At 37.9% G+C, this 21,431-nt stretch overlaps 1 protein-coding gene across 2 annotated transcripts in view; it reads right to left on the bottom strand.

The window, feature by feature from the left end:
* Positions 1 to 20,699, bottom strand: part of LOC130923311 (myelin and lymphocyte protein-like) — a 32,543-nt gene extending 11,844 nt beyond the window's left edge. Inside the window, exon 1 of one of the 2 annotated variants that reach the window (XM_057848934.1) lies at positions 20,499 to 20,699. In XM_057848934.1, coding sequence (XP_057704917.1) covers positions 20,499 to 20,585 — 87 coding nt within the window. In that variant the 5' untranslated portion in view covers positions 20,586 to 20,699. The remainder of the gene's footprint in view (positions 1 to 20,498) is intronic. The other variant, XM_057848933.1, reaches the window with a different exon arrangement.
* Positions 20,700 to 21,431: the final 732 nt, after the last annotated feature.

Genomic DNA, 21,431 nt, shown 5'->3' with positions numbered 1-21,431 from the left:
CCGAGGACCATCAACAGGGACGAGTGGGCGTACATACTCTCTACTACCTGGACCAGCATCTTGAAAGAGTGAACGGTCAGCAAAGGGCGTGACTCGCATGTCCATCTGACAGGTGAGTCACGCCTTCATCCATCAGCTGATAAGAAGACGCGTCACACTTACACCGGTGAGTCACTGATGAAGGTGGAAGTGTCCGCCGAAACATGTCAGATATTTAAACCAACATTAACTATGGTCTGGGACAAAAGAAAAATTCGACTAAAATATAAGTGTAGACAAAATGAACTCAAAACAACTATTAACCCTATGTGTCCTGCCCACATACTGCATGTGGACTCCAGGTCTGAATTATATTGATATTTTATTAGTATTATTATTCATGATTTTTAGATATTCAAAAGAGTATTAATTTAATAAAATATATAAACTTAAAGAAAATTAAAGAATGAAACCAGACTTTAAGGTTGGCGGAAAACACAAAAAAGACTGAAAAAGCAGTTTCTGCTCTTGCACCCCTCTTTAAAATAAACTGCTGTATTTTAAGCCAAAAGAACTGTTGTGTTTGATAGAACAATATGTCTATATGCTGCCATAGCAGATTCATGGCGCATTAAGCCCCTGAACGATTTTTAATTTGTCCGTTGTACCCTGGAATCCCCTGTTTACAGACGTCACGCAACCGCTTTTGTTTCAACCCAGACATAAAAATAAGGTAATATTTATCATTCAAAATGTATGTCATTTTGAGCTAAGAATTAATAATGTCTAATATTTAGTTAAAAAAAAAAAAAAAAACGTTAAAAAATTATTTACTCGCATATTATAATCTTTTAAACAAAAAATTGGCGTCTCTAAAAAAGTCACGAATATCTACCTCATAGCTATCGCTTAATTGTATTTTTTTCCGTTACTGTCGCATTTCCCCCCGATATTTTAGATGATAAATAATCGATCCAAACAAAGAACAATTTATAAAAAACGTTTAAAAGAGTAAATATATGAAAAAGAAAATCTCGACCACTCCTTGATGTCTGTGATTTCTACATCGTGACCCTTGTTATATTACCATGTTTCACCCATAAAATCCCCCCCAAATCCGGCTGTGGCCATTCACAGCTCATAAGCGGAGTTTAAGGGGAGCCAGGGGGGGGGGGCAGGCTCCCCCTGGTGGCCAAAAAGTGTCATTGCATGTAATTGACTTTGACTAAAAGTTGTAAAGCAATAAAGCAAACAACAAAAATGAATGGAATGAACAAAAAATGATATTTTTATAAGGGGTCAAAATTATTTTTCAAAACAGATCATGTGACCAGCACCTTAGACTGTCATTTGCTTTGCATATTATTAAAAAAAAAATAGAGGAGGGCAATTTATTTTTCAAATGATTTCTTTGTATGAATTTTTTTGTTGTTGATTGGAGCAACTTTTATGGGGAATGAATGATTTAGCAACTTTAATGGGGAATGAATGATTTAGACACAAATGTCCTACCCATAATATGGCCCAAACAAAAAAAAAGGATTGCTAAAATCAAAGAAAACTTTTTAGATTAAAAATCAAGTGTTCAAATGCAAATATTTCAGTCTCAAATATTTTTTTGTATTCAAAAACTTTTTTTCTATGATTGAAATTTTTCTTTTTTTGATTGAAGCGATTTTTCGTGTAAAATATATATTTTTTGTTTGAAGCAACTTGTTTTTGCTTGAATAATAGGCTCAAATGTCCTAGCCAAAGTGTGGCCTAAACGCGAAACAACATTACTTCAATCAAATAAGTTGCTTCAATCAAAAAAAAAAAAAAAAAGACTTTAATCAAAAACAAAAAAAAAATTCAAAGAAAAATAGCTTTCAAATGCATTTTTTTTGAGTTTCAGATGTATTTTTGCATTCAAACTAGGGGTGTCAAACGATTTTTAATCGAGTTAATTACAGCTCAAAAATTAATTAATCGTAATTAATCACAATTAATCGCAATTTAAACCATCTATAAAATATGCCATATTTTTCTGTAAATTATTGTTGGAATGGAAAGATGAGACACAAGATGGATATATACATTCAACATACGGTACATAAGTACTGTATTTGTTTATTATAACAATAAATCAACAAGATGGCATTAACATTCTGTTAAGGCGATCCATGGATAGAAAGACTTGTAGTTCTTAAAAGATAAATGTTAGTACAAGTTATAGAAATTTTATATTAAAACCCCTCTTAATGTTCTCAATAAAATTTGTAAAATGTTCAATCAAAAAATAAACTAGTAGCCCGCCATGGTTGAAATAATTACTTCCACAATGCTCATGGGTGCTGAAGCCTATAAAATCAGTCGCACCCAAGCGCCAGCAGAGGGCGACAAAACTCCGAAAAACTCAACAAGTGCACATTTCACTGTGCTATCATTTTAATGTTTGATGTTTAATGCATGTGCGTTAATTGCGTCAAATATTTTAACGTGATTAATTTAAAAAATTAATTACCGCCCGTTAACATGATAATTTTGACAGCCCTTATTCAAACATATTTTTTTTGAACGAATAATGAAGACACAAATCTACCTCTATATGGCTCCGCCCAGGGGATACAATTTTTGACTGGGGTAACTACATTGGCACGACACCGGCGGGCGTACCATATTCAATGGATGGCTATCTTGGTGAAAAGTTTAGCTGTCCTAAGCAGCCTGATTTAGAATTCCCCTCAAGAATGATGGGAAACAAAAAAAATGCTCATTTCCAACTTATTATTGTAAATATTCTTGTAAGTTAATTTTATTGCTGACGCTGCGTCATCAACATCTTGTGCCCCCCCCCCACCCCAAAAGTCAAACTCCGCCTATGTCACAGCTGTGTCTTGACACTCGGTGATACATGCTACATGGAGTTTTTTGATCGAAAAAAAGTAAGTACTCGATAATATCTTGTTAAAATCGTTGTGTCTCTAATTATGCTCTCGCGTGCTCTCACCCCCAGTTAGGATTTTGCTGTTTAATTTTTTTTTTTTAAATGCCCTCCTGTTCAAAATTTTTCTTCCCCCAGAAAATTGAGATTTTGAGCTTTCCAATGATGTATCACACATGGATATCGGACGATTTTGAAATTTGGCCAATTTGGGGGTCTCAGAGCGGAATTTCAAGTTACCTGAGTGTTTTCCACCATATTCAAAAAGATGTGTTTTTCAGCTTTTAATTTTTTTTAAAATTTCAAATAATATGGGACCTTAATGTAAAAAAAGAGACAAATCCAACCTTCAATACAAGTGCATTCATTCAGTGGGGAAAAAATCCCACGTAAAGAAAAAATTATTTGACATCAAATAATGTGTGTCACAATTATTAGCACCCCTGGTTTTGATACTTTGTACAACCCCCTTTTGCCAACAAAACAAGGTCTGGGGACTGAGATGGCCATGGGAGGAGCTTGATTTTGTGTCTGGTGAACCATTTCTGTGTAGATTTGGCCATATGTTTAGGGTCATTGTCTTGCTGAAAGACCCAGCGACGACCCATCTTCAGCTTTCGGGCAACAGATTTTGATTTAAAATGTCCTGGTATTTTCAAATCATTCATGATTTCATGCACCCTAACAAGGTTCCCAGGGCCTATGGAAGCAAAACAACCCCACAGCATCACTGACACACCCCCATACTTCACAGTGGGTATGAGGTGCTTTTCAGCATTCGTAACTTTCGTGGCAATATTGCAGACGCGGTCAGATCCAGAAAATAGACGGATCCCTTACTTGACTGAGGATCCAGGAAAAATGTTCGGGCGCTAGTTGTAACGCGTGGTGGGTATGATGCGTGCATACAGGGACCAAAAAATGGGGAGAAGCTTCCACTTGTGCACATTTATTCAGTAAAAAATTCTAATTCCACCTTGACCACTCACTTCACTCCCCTTGTTTCCATTTGACTGGAAATTGTATCCAAAAGCAGCACATCGTGGCATTTTACTTCACGAGTTTAGGCAGCAATAAGCAATTGTTGAACACGCAAGATACCAATGACGTCATCACTGCGAGCCCGCAAACCATGGCGCCAACTAACGGTCAAAATATGGACTACATATTATAAAATATTGCTATTGATTTAACATTTTATGTGTTTCTAACAACATATTTTAGTACAAGAGAACAATTGTGGTTTATTAGAGCCTACATGTATTTAAATTAAAGGATCACTTTAAAAGATTATCTTAAATGGTTTAGGATCTGTAGAGGGTGTGTCCTGTAAAATTGTCAGCATGTCCCTTTAAGAAAACCATAATGGCACTTAACCGGCATTCGTAAAACACTTCAAACCCTCAACCTCTAATCTCGACTTGTTTTTTGGTTTCCTCCTCCTTGAACAAACATTTCCATTGAAAGCGACGTTAAAAGTAGCACAATACCCGACGGTGAATATTTAACTCGAAAGTCTATTAATTTCAGCGTGGAAATGCCACCATTGTTACCGGTATTACCGCGCCACCTGGTTTAGTCATGTGACCAAGAGTGCGTGGATCTGTTAAGATCACGCAATATGGAATTTCTCCTGTTATTCGGAGTTAATGAATATGTATCGTAGTGGTGTTCTGCTTCATAAAGAGACGCAAATGCGGTAAAGCTGAGCAAACATCGGCGTCGCCGTTCGACCGTCTCGTTACGGATCAGTTGCTCGGAATCGACGCCACACCCCGAATATTACAAGCAGCTCCGAGCACTCGGCAAACATGAACTGTTGTATTTGGACTGGGATTTTCACCGGAAGAATTTTTTTTCACTTTGAATTTGCTCTGTACACTCAGCGAGCACTTCACAGGGCGCACCCAGAAAAGTGATATTTAATTTCTTTTTAAAAAATGAGCTGAAATATGTTTTGTTTTCATTCCTCTTCTTTATCCGCTTTCAGTGTTAGGCGAACTTGCCTGCAGCCAACTTGTGGTTGACAGGAGGGGTGTGACAAAATATCGAAATGTTGATATATCATGATACTTTGTATTAGGGCTGCAGCTATCGATTATTTTAGGAGTCGATTAATCGATGAACTAGTTAGTTCGAATAATCGAGTAATCGGCTAAGGAACATTAAAAATTAAGATATCTGAGCTGAGCCTCAAAAAGTTTTTTTTTTTTCTTTAAATGAGGATCTATGTACAAAAAAAGAACAACTGGCTAACTTACATAGCAAAAGTCCGCTAGCTTAAATGCTATAAAACGCTACCGTTTTTTTAAATAAAGCTCTTAACAAAGGGTTCAGACACCTATAAACTAAATTACGAATGCATTAAAAAACATTAGCTCAAAACCTTGGGTTACGTTGGTCTTAACCGGGAGCAGTTGCATTCAGCCATGTGAAATGAGGTGGACCAGAGGGCAGTGTATCCACCCTAATCAATAAGACTAAATGCAAATACATTCAAAATAAACCGTTACAACGCCACTTTAATTAAACGAATACTCGAAGCAACAAAATTTAATTCGATTTTTTTTTTTTAAATCGAATACTCGAGTTAATCGATTAATCATTGCAGCACTACTTTGTATCGTAAAAGGTTATACAGTGCCCTCCATAATTATTGGCACCCCTGAAAAAGAAAAATTATTTTTTATTTTATTCAAATATTATGGGACCTTAAAGGGAAAAAAAAGAGAAAAATCCAACCTTCAATACAAGTGCGTTCATTCAGTGGGGAAAAAAATCCCACATAAAGAAAAAATTATTTGACATCAAATAATGTGTGTCACAATTATTAGCACCCCTGGTGTTGATACTTTGTACAACCTCCTTTTGCCAACAAAACAAGGTTTGGGGACTGAGATGGCCATGGGAGGAGCTTGATTTTGTGTCTGGTGAACCATTTCTGTGTAGATTTGGCCATATGTTGCTGAAAGACCCAGTGACGACCCATCTTCAGCTTTCGGGCAGAAGGCAACCGATTTTGATTTAAAATGTCCTGGTATTTCAAAGCATTCATGATGCCGTGCACCCTAACAAGGTCCCCAGGGCCTTTGGAAGCGAAACAGCCCCCCCCCCCCCCCAAATTTTTTGTGAGACCTAGATTGAGCTTTTTGGCAACAAACACTCTATGTGGGTCTGGCGTGTCACGAAAGATGCGCATGCTGAAAAGCACCTCATACCCACTGTGAAGTATGGGGGTGGGTCAGTTTCGCTTCCAAAGGCCCTGGGAACCTTGTTAGGGTGCATGGCATCATGAATGCTTTGAAATACCAGGACATTTTAAATCAAAATCTGTTGCCCGAAAGCTGAAGATGGGTCGTCACTGGGTCTTTCAGCAAGACAATGACCCTACACTTATGGCCAAATCTACACAGAAATGGTTCACCTGACAAATAATCAAGCTCCTCCCATGGTCATCTTAGTCCCCAGACCTCAACCCCATTGAAAACCTGTGGGGTGAGCTGAAGAGGAGAGTACAGAGGAGAGGACCCAGGTCTCTGGATGATTTAGAGAGATTCTGCAAAGAGGAATGCCTGAAGATCCCTCTTTCTGTCTTTTCCCATCTTGTGAAACATTATCGGAGCTGGATTATTAGGTGCTGTTTTGTTGGCAAAAGGGGGTTGTACAAAGTATTAACACCAGGGCTGCTAATAATTGTGACACACATTATTTGATGTCAAATAATGTTCTCTTTATGTGGGATTTGCTCCCCACTGAATGAATGCACTTGTATTGAAGGTTGGATTTTTCTCTTTTTTTCCACTAAGGTCCCATATTATTTGAATTTAAAAAAATATTAGAAGCTAAAAAACACATCTTTTTCAGGGGTGCCAATAATTATTGAGGGCACTGAAGATATGCTCCTGCCAAGAATTGATATATCTTTTTTAAAATGGTCTACTGTTAAAAAAAACAACAAAAAGCAACCAATAAATTGCTCCCAACATCTTCCACAAGAATAGTGTCTCCGCTACCCTGGTATGTTTTCTTGTTTTTTTGTGTGTGACAGGGTTCCTGCCACCCTCCTCAAAGTTGGTGCCAGTTGTCAGTCGACATACAGTGGTATGAAAAAGTATCTGAACCTTTTGGAATTTGTCACATTTCTGCATGAAACCACCATCAAATGTGAATGAATGAATGAATGAAATATTTATTGTCATCATCATCGGTGTCATTGACAATCATTGACAATTACAAATGTGATATGATTTGCCCGAAGGAAGGAACCGAAGAAGAAGACAAAGGCAGACGGGAGGAAGCATATGCTTATCAGTTTCCCGTCCCCCCATACACCTAAAGACGCACAATCAGACATGGTACAGTTACATACATCATATGGCACAAACTGTACAATAACACTATCAACAATCTGGGTTTACAATAACTCAGCGTCCAGTCAAGCAGCTCGATTGCGGTTGTTGACACAGCAGTCTCTTGCACAAGATTTGTGATCTGAAGTTCAGGGCGTACGCTTTGTCATGTCCTTGACCATCTAGCATCTATTTGCTGTGGGAACATTTTGTTGTGGCTATGTGTGTGGCAAAAGTGAAAGTAGCGACGGATGTCCAGCAGTTCCATGTTTATTCCATACTCTATCAGCTTAGCAATTGCCAGTTGCGCCACTGTATCACCTGGGCTAGGCGTCAGTTGTAATCCCGAAATGATGAGCTCGTTTGCGCTGGTTGACATCGTCAGCCAAAATTTCCAGCCTTTTGATGCGAACATCTCTCTCCTCGACCGCCTGCTTGAGTCTCTTGTTTTCTGCGCGCATTAACTGGAGCTCTCTGACGATTTCTTGATTCTGGTTTTGAATCAAGCCAGTCAATGAGACCTCCAATTTCTGTATGGAGGATTTTATTTCATCCAAGTCTCCAGATTTCGAATTCTTTGGAGCCATACTGGGAGTCGAGCTTGCTGGCCCTGAGTTGGTCCTGAGCGCTTATCGGTTGAGATAAGTTGCTCTTGGGAGCGCGGAGGAGTGCGTCTGCACACAGCTTGAGCTGAATCAACAATGCCACCCTCCTCAAAGTTGGTGCCAGTTGTCAGTCGACATACAGTGGTATGAAAAAGTATCTGAACCTTTTGGAATTTGTCACATTTCTGCATGAAACCACCATCAAATGTGATCTGATCTTTGTCAAAATCACACTGATGTAAAAACAGCATCTGCTTTAACTGAAACCACCCAAACATTTATAGGTTTTCAAATTTTAAGAAGGATAGCATGCAAACAATGAGAGAAGGGGGGGGAATAAGTACAGTAAGTGAACTATCTGCCTAAGCAGACTTAAAGAGCTATGGAAACCAATTTTCACCACTGATGAGCAGTGTTGGGAATAACGCCGTTACAACACCGTTGCCGTTACTGACGGTCAAAAGCGTTACTTTCTTATATAATAAATTGAAGAAACTACCAGCCATAGCAAGTCTGCTCTGTTTATTTGTCATCCAAGATTTGGGGTGCGTTCAGGTTTATGGCAATGAAAATAGTAAACACACATAGCCTACCTTTGCAAGAATGATGGAGTTGCCGTTTGATTCGGTCATAATGTGCAAGTCCTGCACCCATCCGCAGCAAAACTGTTCGTAGCTTTGTAGCGATTTGTAATTTTGGAATCGCTGATGAGTTTAGTAACATACACCAAACAATAAATACAGCAGAATATCCATTTTGCGTAATTGTGGAAGCCCGTCGACATCTTTACTCCATTTGTCTTCGGCTTGCTCGTAAGGGTCAACATTGTTCACATCCTTAAGTTTGATCACATATCTGTTCTTCGTCTTAGTAACGAGTTTGTCTCTTTATCGAACTGGCAAGTTAAAGTTTAAAGACCAAATGTGAAGTAATTTCATAACATCCCAAATAGGGTCACAATTAAAGTAATTACACATTGTCCAACAAATAAAGCATGAAAAAATATTTTATATGTTGTATATTTGACAAAATAATCACGTTTCCGAAGTTCGAGCCTGAAAGGGGACGAACCCGGAAGTGATACGTCACACCGGGAACAACGATAGCAGCTCCATACATATGGCCGCCATACAAAGCCCTTCAAACAATGATTCAAACAGCAACATAAGCGATAGATCGAGCGCAGGGGAGGAGATCCAAGTTTTTGAAGAGTTGGAGGAAGAAGAGGAGCTTGGAATTTTATGTTGGACCTAACATGTATTAGCCAGACGCTAATAAGGATAAAAACAGTGCGCCTAGACTACCTGACATGGAATGGAGACAAGACCCATCGAGATTACAAGATTGGTAAGATATAGGCTGTTATTATTTTCATGATTTGAAGATGCAGGCATTTGCACATCATTTGATGTTTTTGTCTATCTGATGACATTGTTTTAAAAAAATAATAATCAGACTTCATGTTCATTTTTGGCAGATCCGGCAGCTCTCGTGCATATAAAATAATAATATAAAAACGTTGGGGGGAAAGAAGGCGATGAGTCATTGATGGCTTTCTCCACTTTATTGTGGCAACAATAAGAAAACAAAATAATAGCGGACTGCCGCCACATTCGACCGCAAAGTTTTTCTTCTCGCTCATCTCACCCCCTCTCCTCCTACTACTCACAGCTCTCCAGTCCCAGCGTCTCTTAAATGGATCGTGCATAGTGTCTTGTTATGAGCTTTTTGTTGACAAAGGTATCGAACACACGACGTGCTGACAACTTTGTTTCTTTATTAACACATGGAGCTAACAGTACGAACACAGCTTGGGGCTCTCGGCAGGCTGTGCGGAGCGATAGATAGAGCCTGTAGAAGTGGCGTCTAATGGCGTGAGGAAATGTAGTTTTTTCACACAAGCGAACAGATTACAAAGCACCACTTCAGTGTCGTGCCGAGACTACATTTCCCATGATTCACTGTGGGACCTGCTGATTCGCTGCAAGATTGACTCAATGGCTACGCTAAACGAACACGCTAGTTGTCAGCTGTCACTTGTCAGCGGCTCTCGTAAAACACAAACTAGAAGGCTATCATGCAATCACCGTGAAAGAAACGCCGAACCGTCCAAAAGCAATGCAATGCTTGAAGCATGAAGGTGGAAATACAGTGCCTTGCAAAAGTATTCGGCCCCCTTGAATGTTGCAACCTTTCGCCACATTTCAGGCTTCAAACATAAAGATATGAAATTTAATTTTTTTGTCAAGAATCAGCAACAAGTGGGACACAATCGTGAAGTGGAACAACATTTATTGGATAATTTCAACTTTTTTTAACAAATAAAAAAATGAAAAGTGGGGCGTGCAATATTATTCGGCCCCTTTACTTTCAGTGCAGCAAACTCACTCCAGAAGTTCAGTGAGGATCTCTGAATGATCCAATGTTGTCCTAAATGACCGATGATATTAAATAGAATCCACCTGTGTGTAATCAAGTCTCTGTATAAATGCACCTGCTCTGTGATAGTCTCAGGGTTCTGTTTAAAGTGCAGGGAGCATTATGAAAACCAAGGAACACACCAGGCAGGTCCGAGATACTGTTGTGGAGAAGTTTAAAGCCGGATTTGGATACAAAAAGATTTCCCAAGCTTTAAACATCTCAAGGAGCACTGTGCAAGCCATCATATTGAAATGGAAGGAGCATCAGACCACTACCAAGACCCGACCGTCCTTCCAAACTTTCTTCTCAAACAAGGAGAAAACTGATCAGAGATGCAGCCAAGAGGCCCATGATCACTCTGGATGAAGTGCAGAGATCTACAGCTGAGGTGGGAGAGTCTGTCCATAGGACAACAATCAGTCGTACACTGCACAAATCTGGCCTTTATGGAAGAGTGGCAAGAAGAAAGCCATTTCTCAAAGATATCCATAAAAAGTCTCGTTTAAAGTTTGCCACAAGCCACCTGGGAGACACACCAAACATGTGGAAGAAGGTGCTCTGGTCAGATGAAACCAAAATTGAACTTTTTGGCCACAATGCAAAACGAAATGTTTGGCGTAAAAGCAACACAGCTCATCACCCTGAACACACCATCCCCACTGTCAAACATGGTGGTGGCAGCATCATGGTTTGGGCCTGCTTTTCTTCAGCAGGGACAGGGAAGATGGTTAAAATTGACGGGAAGATGGATGCTGCCAAATACATGAACATTCTGGAAGAAAATCTGTCGGTATCTGCACAAGACCTGGGACTGGGACGGAGGTTTTTCTTCCAACAGGACAATGATCCAAAACATAAAGCCAAATCTACAATGGAATGGTTAAAAAATAAACGTATCCAGGTGTTAGAATCCAGGTGTTAGAATGGCCAAGTCAAAGTCCAGACCTGAATCCAATTGAGAATCTGTGGAAAGAGCTGAAGACTGCTGTTCAAAAACCACTCTCCATCCAACCTCACTGAGCTCGAGCTGTTTTGCAAGGAAGAATGGGCAAGAATGTCAGTCAATCGATGTGCAAAACTGATAGAAACATACCCCAAGCGACTTGCAGCTGTAATTGGAGCAAAAGGTGGCGCTACAAAGTATTAACGCAAGGGGGCCGAATAATATTGCACGCCCCACTTTTCAGTTTTTTATTTGTTAAAAAAGTTTAAATTATCCAATATATTTTGTTCCACTTCACGATTGTGTCCCACTTGTTGTTGATTCTTGACAAAAAATTAAAATTTGATATCTTTATGTTTGAAGCCTGAAATGTGGCGAAAGGTTGCAAGGTTCAAGGGGGCCGAATACTTTTGCAAGGCACTGTACATAACACAAATACAAATAAATGTGCACAAATTTACCGGCGGTGTGTGTCTCTTACGGCAACGTGACCATGAATTACCGCGACGCCGACCCGCTTATATGCACATCCACACCCCTTTCCCGATTGACAGTGGATTAACCCTTTCGGACAAGACCGTAGATGACGCACGATTTAAACACGCTTAACCTAGCGAACGCAACAACAACTATGATCGGGGATTGCCTCAAGCTAGCTTTCGGCTAACGTCACTAGCTTCTACTGTTCATTCCACAAGAGTTGGCAGCTCCGCTTTGACAAAGTCATCAGTCATCTATCCAAAAATCACACTTACTTTTTTGCAAATCCTTGATCATAAGCAGACCAGTTGAGGAAGCAGGCATGTTCGAAGTGTTTGTAGCAGAGAACACTACTCGATGATGAACACAAATTTGAATTGCTGTTGTTGAAGATGAGACTGATTTCATTTCATTTATATTTCAGTTTCATTCTGAAAGTGTTGATGTCACGAGCAGCTGAATAAAGTCAGCAAACCGCACGGATGTCTGACATCGTCATTTCAGAGCTTAGCTCGCTGTCTAGCTTGGAATTAGCTCCAAGGTCTTGGCGAGGAAAGTGAAATGATGTATAATACTTGTTTTTGGCTAGATTTTTTTTTTTAATTTAGAGGGTGTTTTGAGGTACCGTATTGGTCTGAATATAAGACGGTGTTTTTTGCATTGAAAAAAAGATTGAAAAAGAGGGGGTCGTTTTATATTCGCGATCTTGACATTATACCATTCACGACGCTAGATGTCGCCAGATATCATTGAAGCGATGTTCTGTCATGACAGATCTCAGCTACTAGTTTAACCAGTTTGCATTATTTTTAGGGCTGTCGAAATTATCGCGTTAACGGGCGGTAATTAATTTTTTAAGTAATCACGTTAAAATATTTGACGTAATTAACGCACATGCCCCACTCAAACAGATTAAAATGACAGCAAAGTGTAATGTCCACTTGTCACTTGTGTTTTTTGGAGTTTTGTCGCCCTCTGTCGGCGCTTGGGTGCGACTGATTTTATGGACCTAAGCACCCGTGAGCATTGTGTAATCATTGACATCAACAATGATGGGCTATAGTTTATTTTTTGATTGAAAATTTTACAAATGTTTTTTTATTTTATTAAAACGAAAACATTAACCCTTTAACACCGAACGTGTCGGCAGCGACGCGTTTACGCATATCGTCTTTGAAGCTTCGTCACGCTGTAATTACGTCCCCCACGTGCCGCTGGTTGGTCTCATTTGAAAGTGCGGAAGTTGATGTCCACACAAGTTTTTATTTGAAGTCAATCGACCAAGAAAAATGGGAGATAATGTCATTTGAGTTTTGTAGTTTTATTGCACTCATAAATATGCATTAAAACGCTGCATGGACCATGTATATATCTACATATTTCCATCATTTCTTGTCCTTTTTCAAAACCGAAAGCAGCACAAAAGACTACATATCCCAAGAGCCGTTCTGATGTCAAGAAGGACGAACCGAATGTGATCATTTTTAATAAATTTCCAAATGAGGCGCCATCTAATGAAAGGGAGGCATGCGACGCAAGCAACGGCCGGTTGGTTTGAGCGAGCGACTTTGAAATGTGCAGAATGAATATAAAACTACATTTAGCGCAAGCTAATGCATTATTTCATTAACTCAAGGAAGAAGATGAGCCGTATTTGTTGTCTTTTTCTTTGCGTGAGTCGGCGTCTCTGCGAATAGAGATGACGGCAGCGCGCAAACGGCGAACGAGTAGGCTGTGTGACGTTGTGTGTGACGCAGCTCCGTGACCTGTTCAAGCTTTATTGAGTGCGCAAAAAAACAAAAAAACAAAAAAAAAACAACAACAAAACATTATTGGGTCGCATGCCTGAAAATTTTGAATTGAACTGAACTACTTGTCAATATTTTTTTAAATACTTTTTTTCAATGTTATATACATTTTTTCTTTACTATAATCTTTTCAATTTTTATGTAGATATGTGCTCGAGAAGCTTGATTGCATGTAGGTATATACTTTTGATAAGGTGATGGGTACCACACCTAATTTCACAAAGAGATATCCTCCAAACCCTTTTTGTGTTAGATGATATATATAATTTTTTTCTCTCACTATTTTGCACTGTATATAACCTGTTTTGACCATAGTATGTATAAAGGCCAAAAACGCCTATGACCATACCTGCTGTTTGTGTTGAATTGTCAAACATAAAACTATTCAATCTTATTTTTTTCTATTGAATGTTTATCCTAACAAGTTGAATAAATATGATCAAGCTTCAAAATGGTTGGTCGAGCATGTTTGGTTGTCAGTGGGACGTCAACATTACAAATTTTGAAAAAAGATATTGGGATTTTTTTGTCTTTTGGGGTCCAAAATGTGGATTAAAATTGGTCAGTGAAGAAAACAACAGTTGGGACATCAAGTTCAAGGTGTCCTGAAAAAAGGGACCCAACTTGGCCATTGTAAACCATTTTTTCTGTGAAATATAAAGGCAACATCAAATGCATGCAAATTCGGCCAAAATAGGCTTAGGTGTTAAAGGGTTAATAGGGGTTTTAATATATAACTTGTACTAACATTTATCTTTTAAGAACTACAAGTCTTTCTATCCATGGATCGCTTTATCAGACTGTTAATGCCATCTTGTTGATTTATTGTTATAATAAACAAATACAGTACTTACAATATGTACCGTATGTTGAATGTATATATCCATCTTGTGTCTTAGCTTTCCATTCCAACAATAATTTACAGAAAAATATGGCTTATTTTATAGATGGGTTGAATTGCGATTAATTACGATGAATTAATTCTTAAGCTGTAATTAACTCGATTAAAATTTTGAATCGTTTGACAGCCCTAAATATTTTATTGCAAAGTTTTTCCTTATTCAGATTTGTTTGAAGACTACAGTTACAGTTAGACTTCAGTTTGATGGTTAATGCAGTTATTGCAATTTTGTTTTGTTTTTTATCGAATAGATTGGTTTATTTACATTTCAAAAACCAGAAGCCATTCATTTACGAATGTGATTGCACTTTCGTTTACATATGTTCAAATGTTCAGATATTAAGATTTGAATGAGGCAAAATAACATGCTTTTTCTCTCAAATATATTGTTATAATCATTTCTTTCGGATGTACTGTAATTATTTTCTGTATAAAAATTAATTTGGTGTTGAAAAAGTCTTTTTTTCAAACTTGAGTCTTGAAAAAGAGGGGGTCGTCTTATGATCAGGGTCGTCTTATATTGGGGCCAAATTATTTAAAGGGTTCTACTTACACGGAAATCCGGGTTACATTGCCAGCGCAGGAATGGAACTGGTTCATAAATTGGGGACTTCCTGTATTTTCACAACCCTAGTTTAGACTTGGTGTCCATATACTGTATGTAAGTGGACATACCATTTTGTAAGACAAAATTGTGTGGTAAATGTTAAAATTGCAGGGTTTCCCCCAAGACTTTTTGAAGCTGTGGTGGTGGGCTGCATTGTAGTCCGACAGTTTCACCTTGTCGTGTCAAAGCAAAAAAATTTTCACCCCCCCCCCCCCCCCCCCAAGATGAACCATAACAAAGATCTATTTGAAATATTTTATTAGCCAGGCTAATGTCGTAGCTCTCAGCTACGGTACATGTACGTAAAATGCGTAGCTGATAACATCTACGTTACCCTACGTGATAAAACAACTGTTTTTTTTCTCGTAGCAATAGTACGACTTATATCTTGTAGTGACCAAGGGGCCGGCAACCTAAAATGGTTAAAGAGCCATATTTGACCCCAAAAAAACCCTGATACAGTATGTCTGGAGCCGTAAAAAATTAAAAGCCTTGTATAAGCCTTATAATAAAAGCAACACCGGCTGTATGTATAGATATTAGCTATATTAACCTACTCAGTTGGCTACAAATACATACACTGCTGGCCAAAAGTATTGGCACCCCTGCAATTCTTTCAGATAATGCTCAATTTCTCCCAGAAAATGATTGCAATTACAAATGCTTTGGTAGTAATACCTTCATTTATTTTACTTGCAATGAAAAACACAAAAAAGAATGATAAAAAAATTTAAATCATTATCATTTTACACAAAACTCCAAAAATGGGCCGGACAAAAGTATTGGCACCATTTGAAAAATCATGATGCTTCTCTAATATGTGTAATTAACAGCACCTGTTACTTACCTGTGGCACATAACAGGTGGTGGCAATAACTAAATTACACTTGCAGCCAGTTACAAAGGATTAAAGTTGACTCAACCTCTGTCCTGTGTCCTTGTGTGCACTACAGTGAGCATGGAGAAAAGAAAGAAGACCAAAGAACTGTCTGAGGATTTGAGAAGCAAAATTGCATTGGCAATCTCAAGGCTACAAGTCCATCTCCAAAGACCTGAATGTTCCTGTGTCTAATGTGTGCAGTGTCATCAATAAGTGTAAAGCCTATGACACTGTGGCTAACCTCCCTAGATGTGGACCGAAAAGAAAATTTGATGAGAGATTTCAACAAAAGATAGTGCGGCTGGTGGGTAAAGAACCTCGACTAGCATCCAAGCAAATTCAAGATGTCCCGCAGTCTGAGGGTACAACCGTGTCACCCCGTACTATCCGTCGGCGTCTGAAAGAAAAGGGACTTTATGGTAGGATACCCAGGAAGACCCCACTTCTGACCCAGAGGCATAAAAAAGCCAGGCTGGAGTTTGCCAAAACTTACCTGAAAAAAAGCCAAAAACGTTTTGGAAGAATGTTTTCTGTTCAGATGAGACAAAAGTAGAGTTTTTTTGGAAAAGACAGAGTTTACAGGGGGAAAAAAACGAGACCTTCAAAAAAAGAACACGGTCAAACATGGCGGAGGTTCCATGATGTTTTGGGGTTGCTTTGCTGCCTCTGGCACTGGACCGCTTTACCATGTACATGGCATTATGAAGCCTGGAGACTTGCAGCAAAATGTAGGGCCCAGTGTGAGAAAGCTGGGTCTCCCTCAGAGGTCGCGGGTCTTCCAGCAGGACAATGACCCAAAACACACTTCAAGAAGCACTACAAAATGGTTTGAGAGAAAGCACTGGAGACTTCTAAAGTGGCCAGACCTGAATTCCATAGAACACCTGTGGAGAGAAAATGGCACCCTTCAAATCTGAGACCGGGAGCACTTGGCCGAAGAACAATGGTCGAAAATTCCATCAGGGCATTGTAAGAAACTCATTGATGGACACTGAAAGCGGTTGTTTGCAGGTTTTTCGTCTAAAGGCTGTGCTTCCAAGTATTAGGCTTAGGGTGCCAATATTTTTGTCTGGCCCAATTTTGAAGTTTTGTGTAAAATGATAATGATTTCATTTTTTAAAAATTCTCTTTTGTGTATTTTCATTGCAAGCAAAATAAAAGAAGATATTACTACAAAAGTATTTGTAATTGTAATCATTATTGGGAGAAAATGAGCATTATCTGATAAAATTGCAGAGGTGCCAATACTTTTGGCCAGCAGTGTATGACCTGAAATTCTCCAAAATGATTAAAGTTTTAGGCTGTGTTTTGTCCGGGCCATTTTTGGAGTTTTGTGTAAAATGATAATGATTTTAAAAAAAACAATCGGATAGGGCTGTCAAAATTATCACGTTAACGGGAGGTAATTAATTGTTCTAATTAATCACGTTAAAATATTTGACGCAATTAACGCACATGCCCCGCTCAGACAGATTTAAATGACAGTACAGTGAAAAGCTCTTGTTAATTGTGTTTTATGGAGTTTTGCCGCCCTCTGCTGGCGCTTGGGTGCGACTGATTTTATAGGCTTCAGCACCCATGAGCATTGTGTAAGTAATTATTGACATCAACAATGGCGGGCTACTAGTTTATTTTTTGATTGAAATTTTTACAAATTTTATTAAAACGAAAACATTAAGAGGGCTTTTAATATAAAATTTCTATAACTTGTTCTAACATTTATCTTTTAAGAACTACAAGTCTTTCTATCCATGGATCGCTTTAACAGAATGTTAATGCCATCTTGTTGATTTATTGTTATAATAAACAAATACAGTCCTTATGTACCGTATGTTGAATGTATATATCCATCTCGTGTCTTGTCTTTCCATTCCAACAATAATTTACAGAAAAATATGGCATATTTTATAGATGGTTTGAATTGCGATTAATTACGATTAATTTTTAAGCTGTAATTAACTCGATCAAAAATTTTAATCGTTTGACAGCCCTAAAATAAAATAAAATTTCATTCTCTGTGTAAGTACGCCTCTACCTCATTGTTGACGTTGGCGTGGCAGCGCTCTATTTTGGGCCGCACCTCTCGGTGAAAATTCATTCAAACTTAGTCTTCCGTCCAAGACAGCTGTCCCCCGCTCAATTTCGCCGAAATGTCCAAACTACTGTAATGGCCCGGATATGGGGAATAAGGAGAGGAGTCCGTATTGGCCTACCCACTTTATTGTGGTAACAGTAAAGAAAAACTAACAAAATAACAGCGGGCTGCCACGACATGTGACCGCTCTCGCCTGTTCTCCTTCTCGCTTCCCCCTGCATCACAGTTCCCCATTCTGATCGTCTCTTAAAGGGGCTGCGCTTAGTTACAGACATTACAATACACAATGAATAGGTTGCCGCTGAACCCTTCACACTCGGCTGCCGCTAGTTTGAAGCGGCAAGGTGTGGCAGTGTTTATTTTGTTGTGGCGGGGCGCCACAATTTCTTATGTTAAGGGGAAACCCTGTATTGTGGCCTATATAACACAAAATGTGATGTTTTTTAAATGGCCTAAAAATAGTCAGTTAACCTCTTAAGGTTTAACGATTAGGAAACAAAGCCTTACACAAGCGTCTTTGCATCTAAATCCAAGCCGCCAAAAGCAAACATCTCCCATCCTAGGTCACTCGCTGTCGGCAAACACGGGTTGGTCTCAAAACCAGATCGGCTGGTTCTCTGTTGGACTGACCCGACCGTAAAAGGAGCCGAGAAGATGACCGGTTTTGATTTACGCCCGCCCCTGTTCTTTGAGCCGGGTTGAATCATAAGATTGAATCTTTTGTCTTCACTTTTTAATCCTATAATTTGTCATCATGCTGATTTTCTAAAGCAAATTTTCATCATTCAGAAAGGTCAAACACCAAAACTGGGACGAATGTTTGTGAATGTCACTTTTTGCATTCAAACGACCAAACAAATAATGCGCAATAACATTCTTTTTAGTATCCAAAATCATTAGCGAATTTCATTTCTTTATATATAAAAAGGAACTTCCCTATGTTCCTGTTTTGTACATTTCTCTTAATCTGACCCAACAGGTTTTTTTTTTATGAATTGAGTTTGTTCATTCAAATGGTGTGTTTGTCAGTGTAGCAACATGACGATGAGCAAAAAGTCAACAGCAGCCTCCTCAAATTTATACTTAAAATGTAACAATGACGCATTCCTAGGTGAAACAGTGCATTTTTATATTTACTTTTTCGTGTTTGCGTGTATTTTGTTGTTGCTATGGCAACTGACTGGCTCAACGGTCGTTGAGCTAGTTGCTATGGTACCGTGCTTGGGTATAAAAAAAATTTAAAAAAATAAAAATGAATCACAATATTAATGTGACTAAAAAGAGAAGAGTTATGAAAAATCGCCATGTTTGAGGATACCGAAAAATGTTCGTGAAAACAATAAATAAGAAAGAATTCTAAAAATTGTAAACAATGACAAATATTTTTGTAGTACAACCAAACATGATTTGAAAATACGTAAAACATGATTTCAAAAAAATAATTCCCAAAGGAACTATAATTAAAAAAACACACATCTGGAAAAAAAAAAAATCTAATAAATCTAAAATATATGTATAAAATAATTTTTTTTAAAGCATAGGAGGAAAAAAAACACCTGAGAAGTTAAGATTTTTTTTTTATTCTAACAATTCTAAATATATATATATATATGAGATTTAAAAAAATAAATCATAGAAAAAAACAACTATATTTAAAATATGCAAACCCCAAATTTAAGAAAATTAAATATTTATCCACAGTTCGATAAAATTGTCAAAAATACATTATAGTTCATACATTAAAAAAATAAAAAAGCTGACCAAAATATTTAAACAAAAAAAATGATACAAATAATAAAAATGAATAATATTTCATAGATATGACTCAATTAATAATAAGCAAATAAAATAGTTTCACAAAAGAGACAAAAAAATTGCAACCCAAAAAATACTATATAATTATTATTTCCAAAAATAAAGAATTAGGGTAAATTTATTTTTTTATTATTATTTTTTCATCATATTTCATAGATATGAAACAATTAAAAAAGAAATTATTTTCCCACACACACACACAAAAAATGTAACTCAAAAAAGTATATTTATTTTTAATTCCAAAAATAAATAGGGTAAATTTATCTTTTAATAAAAAATTTTCTAGAAAAAAACACCATAATGGTTTTATAATATAATATACATCATAGAATAATAATAATACTAATATATCATTTTAATAGAAATTAATTTATAAAAGTAATTAAAACAATTCACCATAATATAATCATCATGGTTCTTATTATAAAATTCAAATAGAGCTAATACTCAATATTTTTTAAGCAATAATAGTAGCAATACAAACAAAACATGACGGATATTTTTTTAGAAAAATGAAAAAAGGGACCAAATTTCCAAAACCAGCTCACCCTTAGCAACCTCAACCAAATCCTTCAACAACAGCACCTCTCCCTCCCTCCCTCATTTGTGAGCAAAGTGAAGCCGTCTGAACAACAACAACAACCCAAAACACACGCGCCATTCCTGCTATTTAACATTTCAAAACCACTTACAAACTCTGGGATGAAGAACAAGTCAGGGATGCTGGTGAAGATCCCGCAGCCGGTTGGCAGAACATCTCCCGACGTGGTGGAAGCCATACTCCGCGACCTGGCCAGGTGTGCGAGCGTCAGATTGCAGAATGAGACAGGCGAGTGCTTAAATGTGTTTTTCACCTAAAGGCCACCTCCTCCTCCGCCACCTGCCCTCCGCCTACTATCCATGTGTCTTCATGTGTGTGTGTGTGTGTGGAAGGGCCTATAAAAGGCAAAGAGGCTGTTTACATGAACACACAAAAAGTGATTGAGAGGCAAATTGTGCATGTGGGACATGGAAAGGAGATGCAAGTTTTGCTTGAGATGGTAAAAGCAGACAATCCACATTTGACTTAGTCACTGCAATTGACGACAATAGATGTCCAATCCCCATTGAAAACGGATTGGACGTCTATCGCAGTCAATGGCAGCGGAGCATGATCATATGATCTCGAGTAACGAGCATAGACGTGGAATTAATTGAATTTTTGTTTATTGGGTCAAAATTATTGCATAATTCTTTTTCTGACCTCTGTGACCTTCAACCTCATGACCTGTAAATTTCACCTCTTCCATTTCATATAACAAATATTCTCCAAGCTTGATAATAATCCCTTGATCTGTTCCAGAGTTATCACGAAATGCCTTTTCTGACCTATGTGACCTTTAACCTCATGACCACAAAACGTCACCTCTTCCAGTTCATATTAAACAAATCCTGCAAGTTTGATAAAAATACCTTAATTCATTTGTGAATTATAGCAAATTTTCTTTTTGTGAATTCTGTGACCTTTGACCCCATGACCCAGAAATGTCACCTTTTCCATTTCGTTTACAAACGTATCCTGCAAGTTTAATAATAATATCTTTATCACGAAATGACTTTTCTGACCATGTGACCTTTAACCTCAT

The sequence above is a fragment of the Corythoichthys intestinalis genome, chromosome 10 (genome assembly GCF_030265065.1).
Source record: "Corythoichthys intestinalis isolate RoL2023-P3 chromosome 10, ASM3026506v1, whole genome shotgun sequence".
NCBI classification, from domain to species: Eukaryota; Metazoa; Chordata; class Actinopteri; order Syngnathiformes; family Syngnathidae; genus Corythoichthys; species Corythoichthys intestinalis.
Note: the sequence above shows the minus strand (reverse complement) of the source record. Positions and strands in the feature narration are given on the sequence as shown.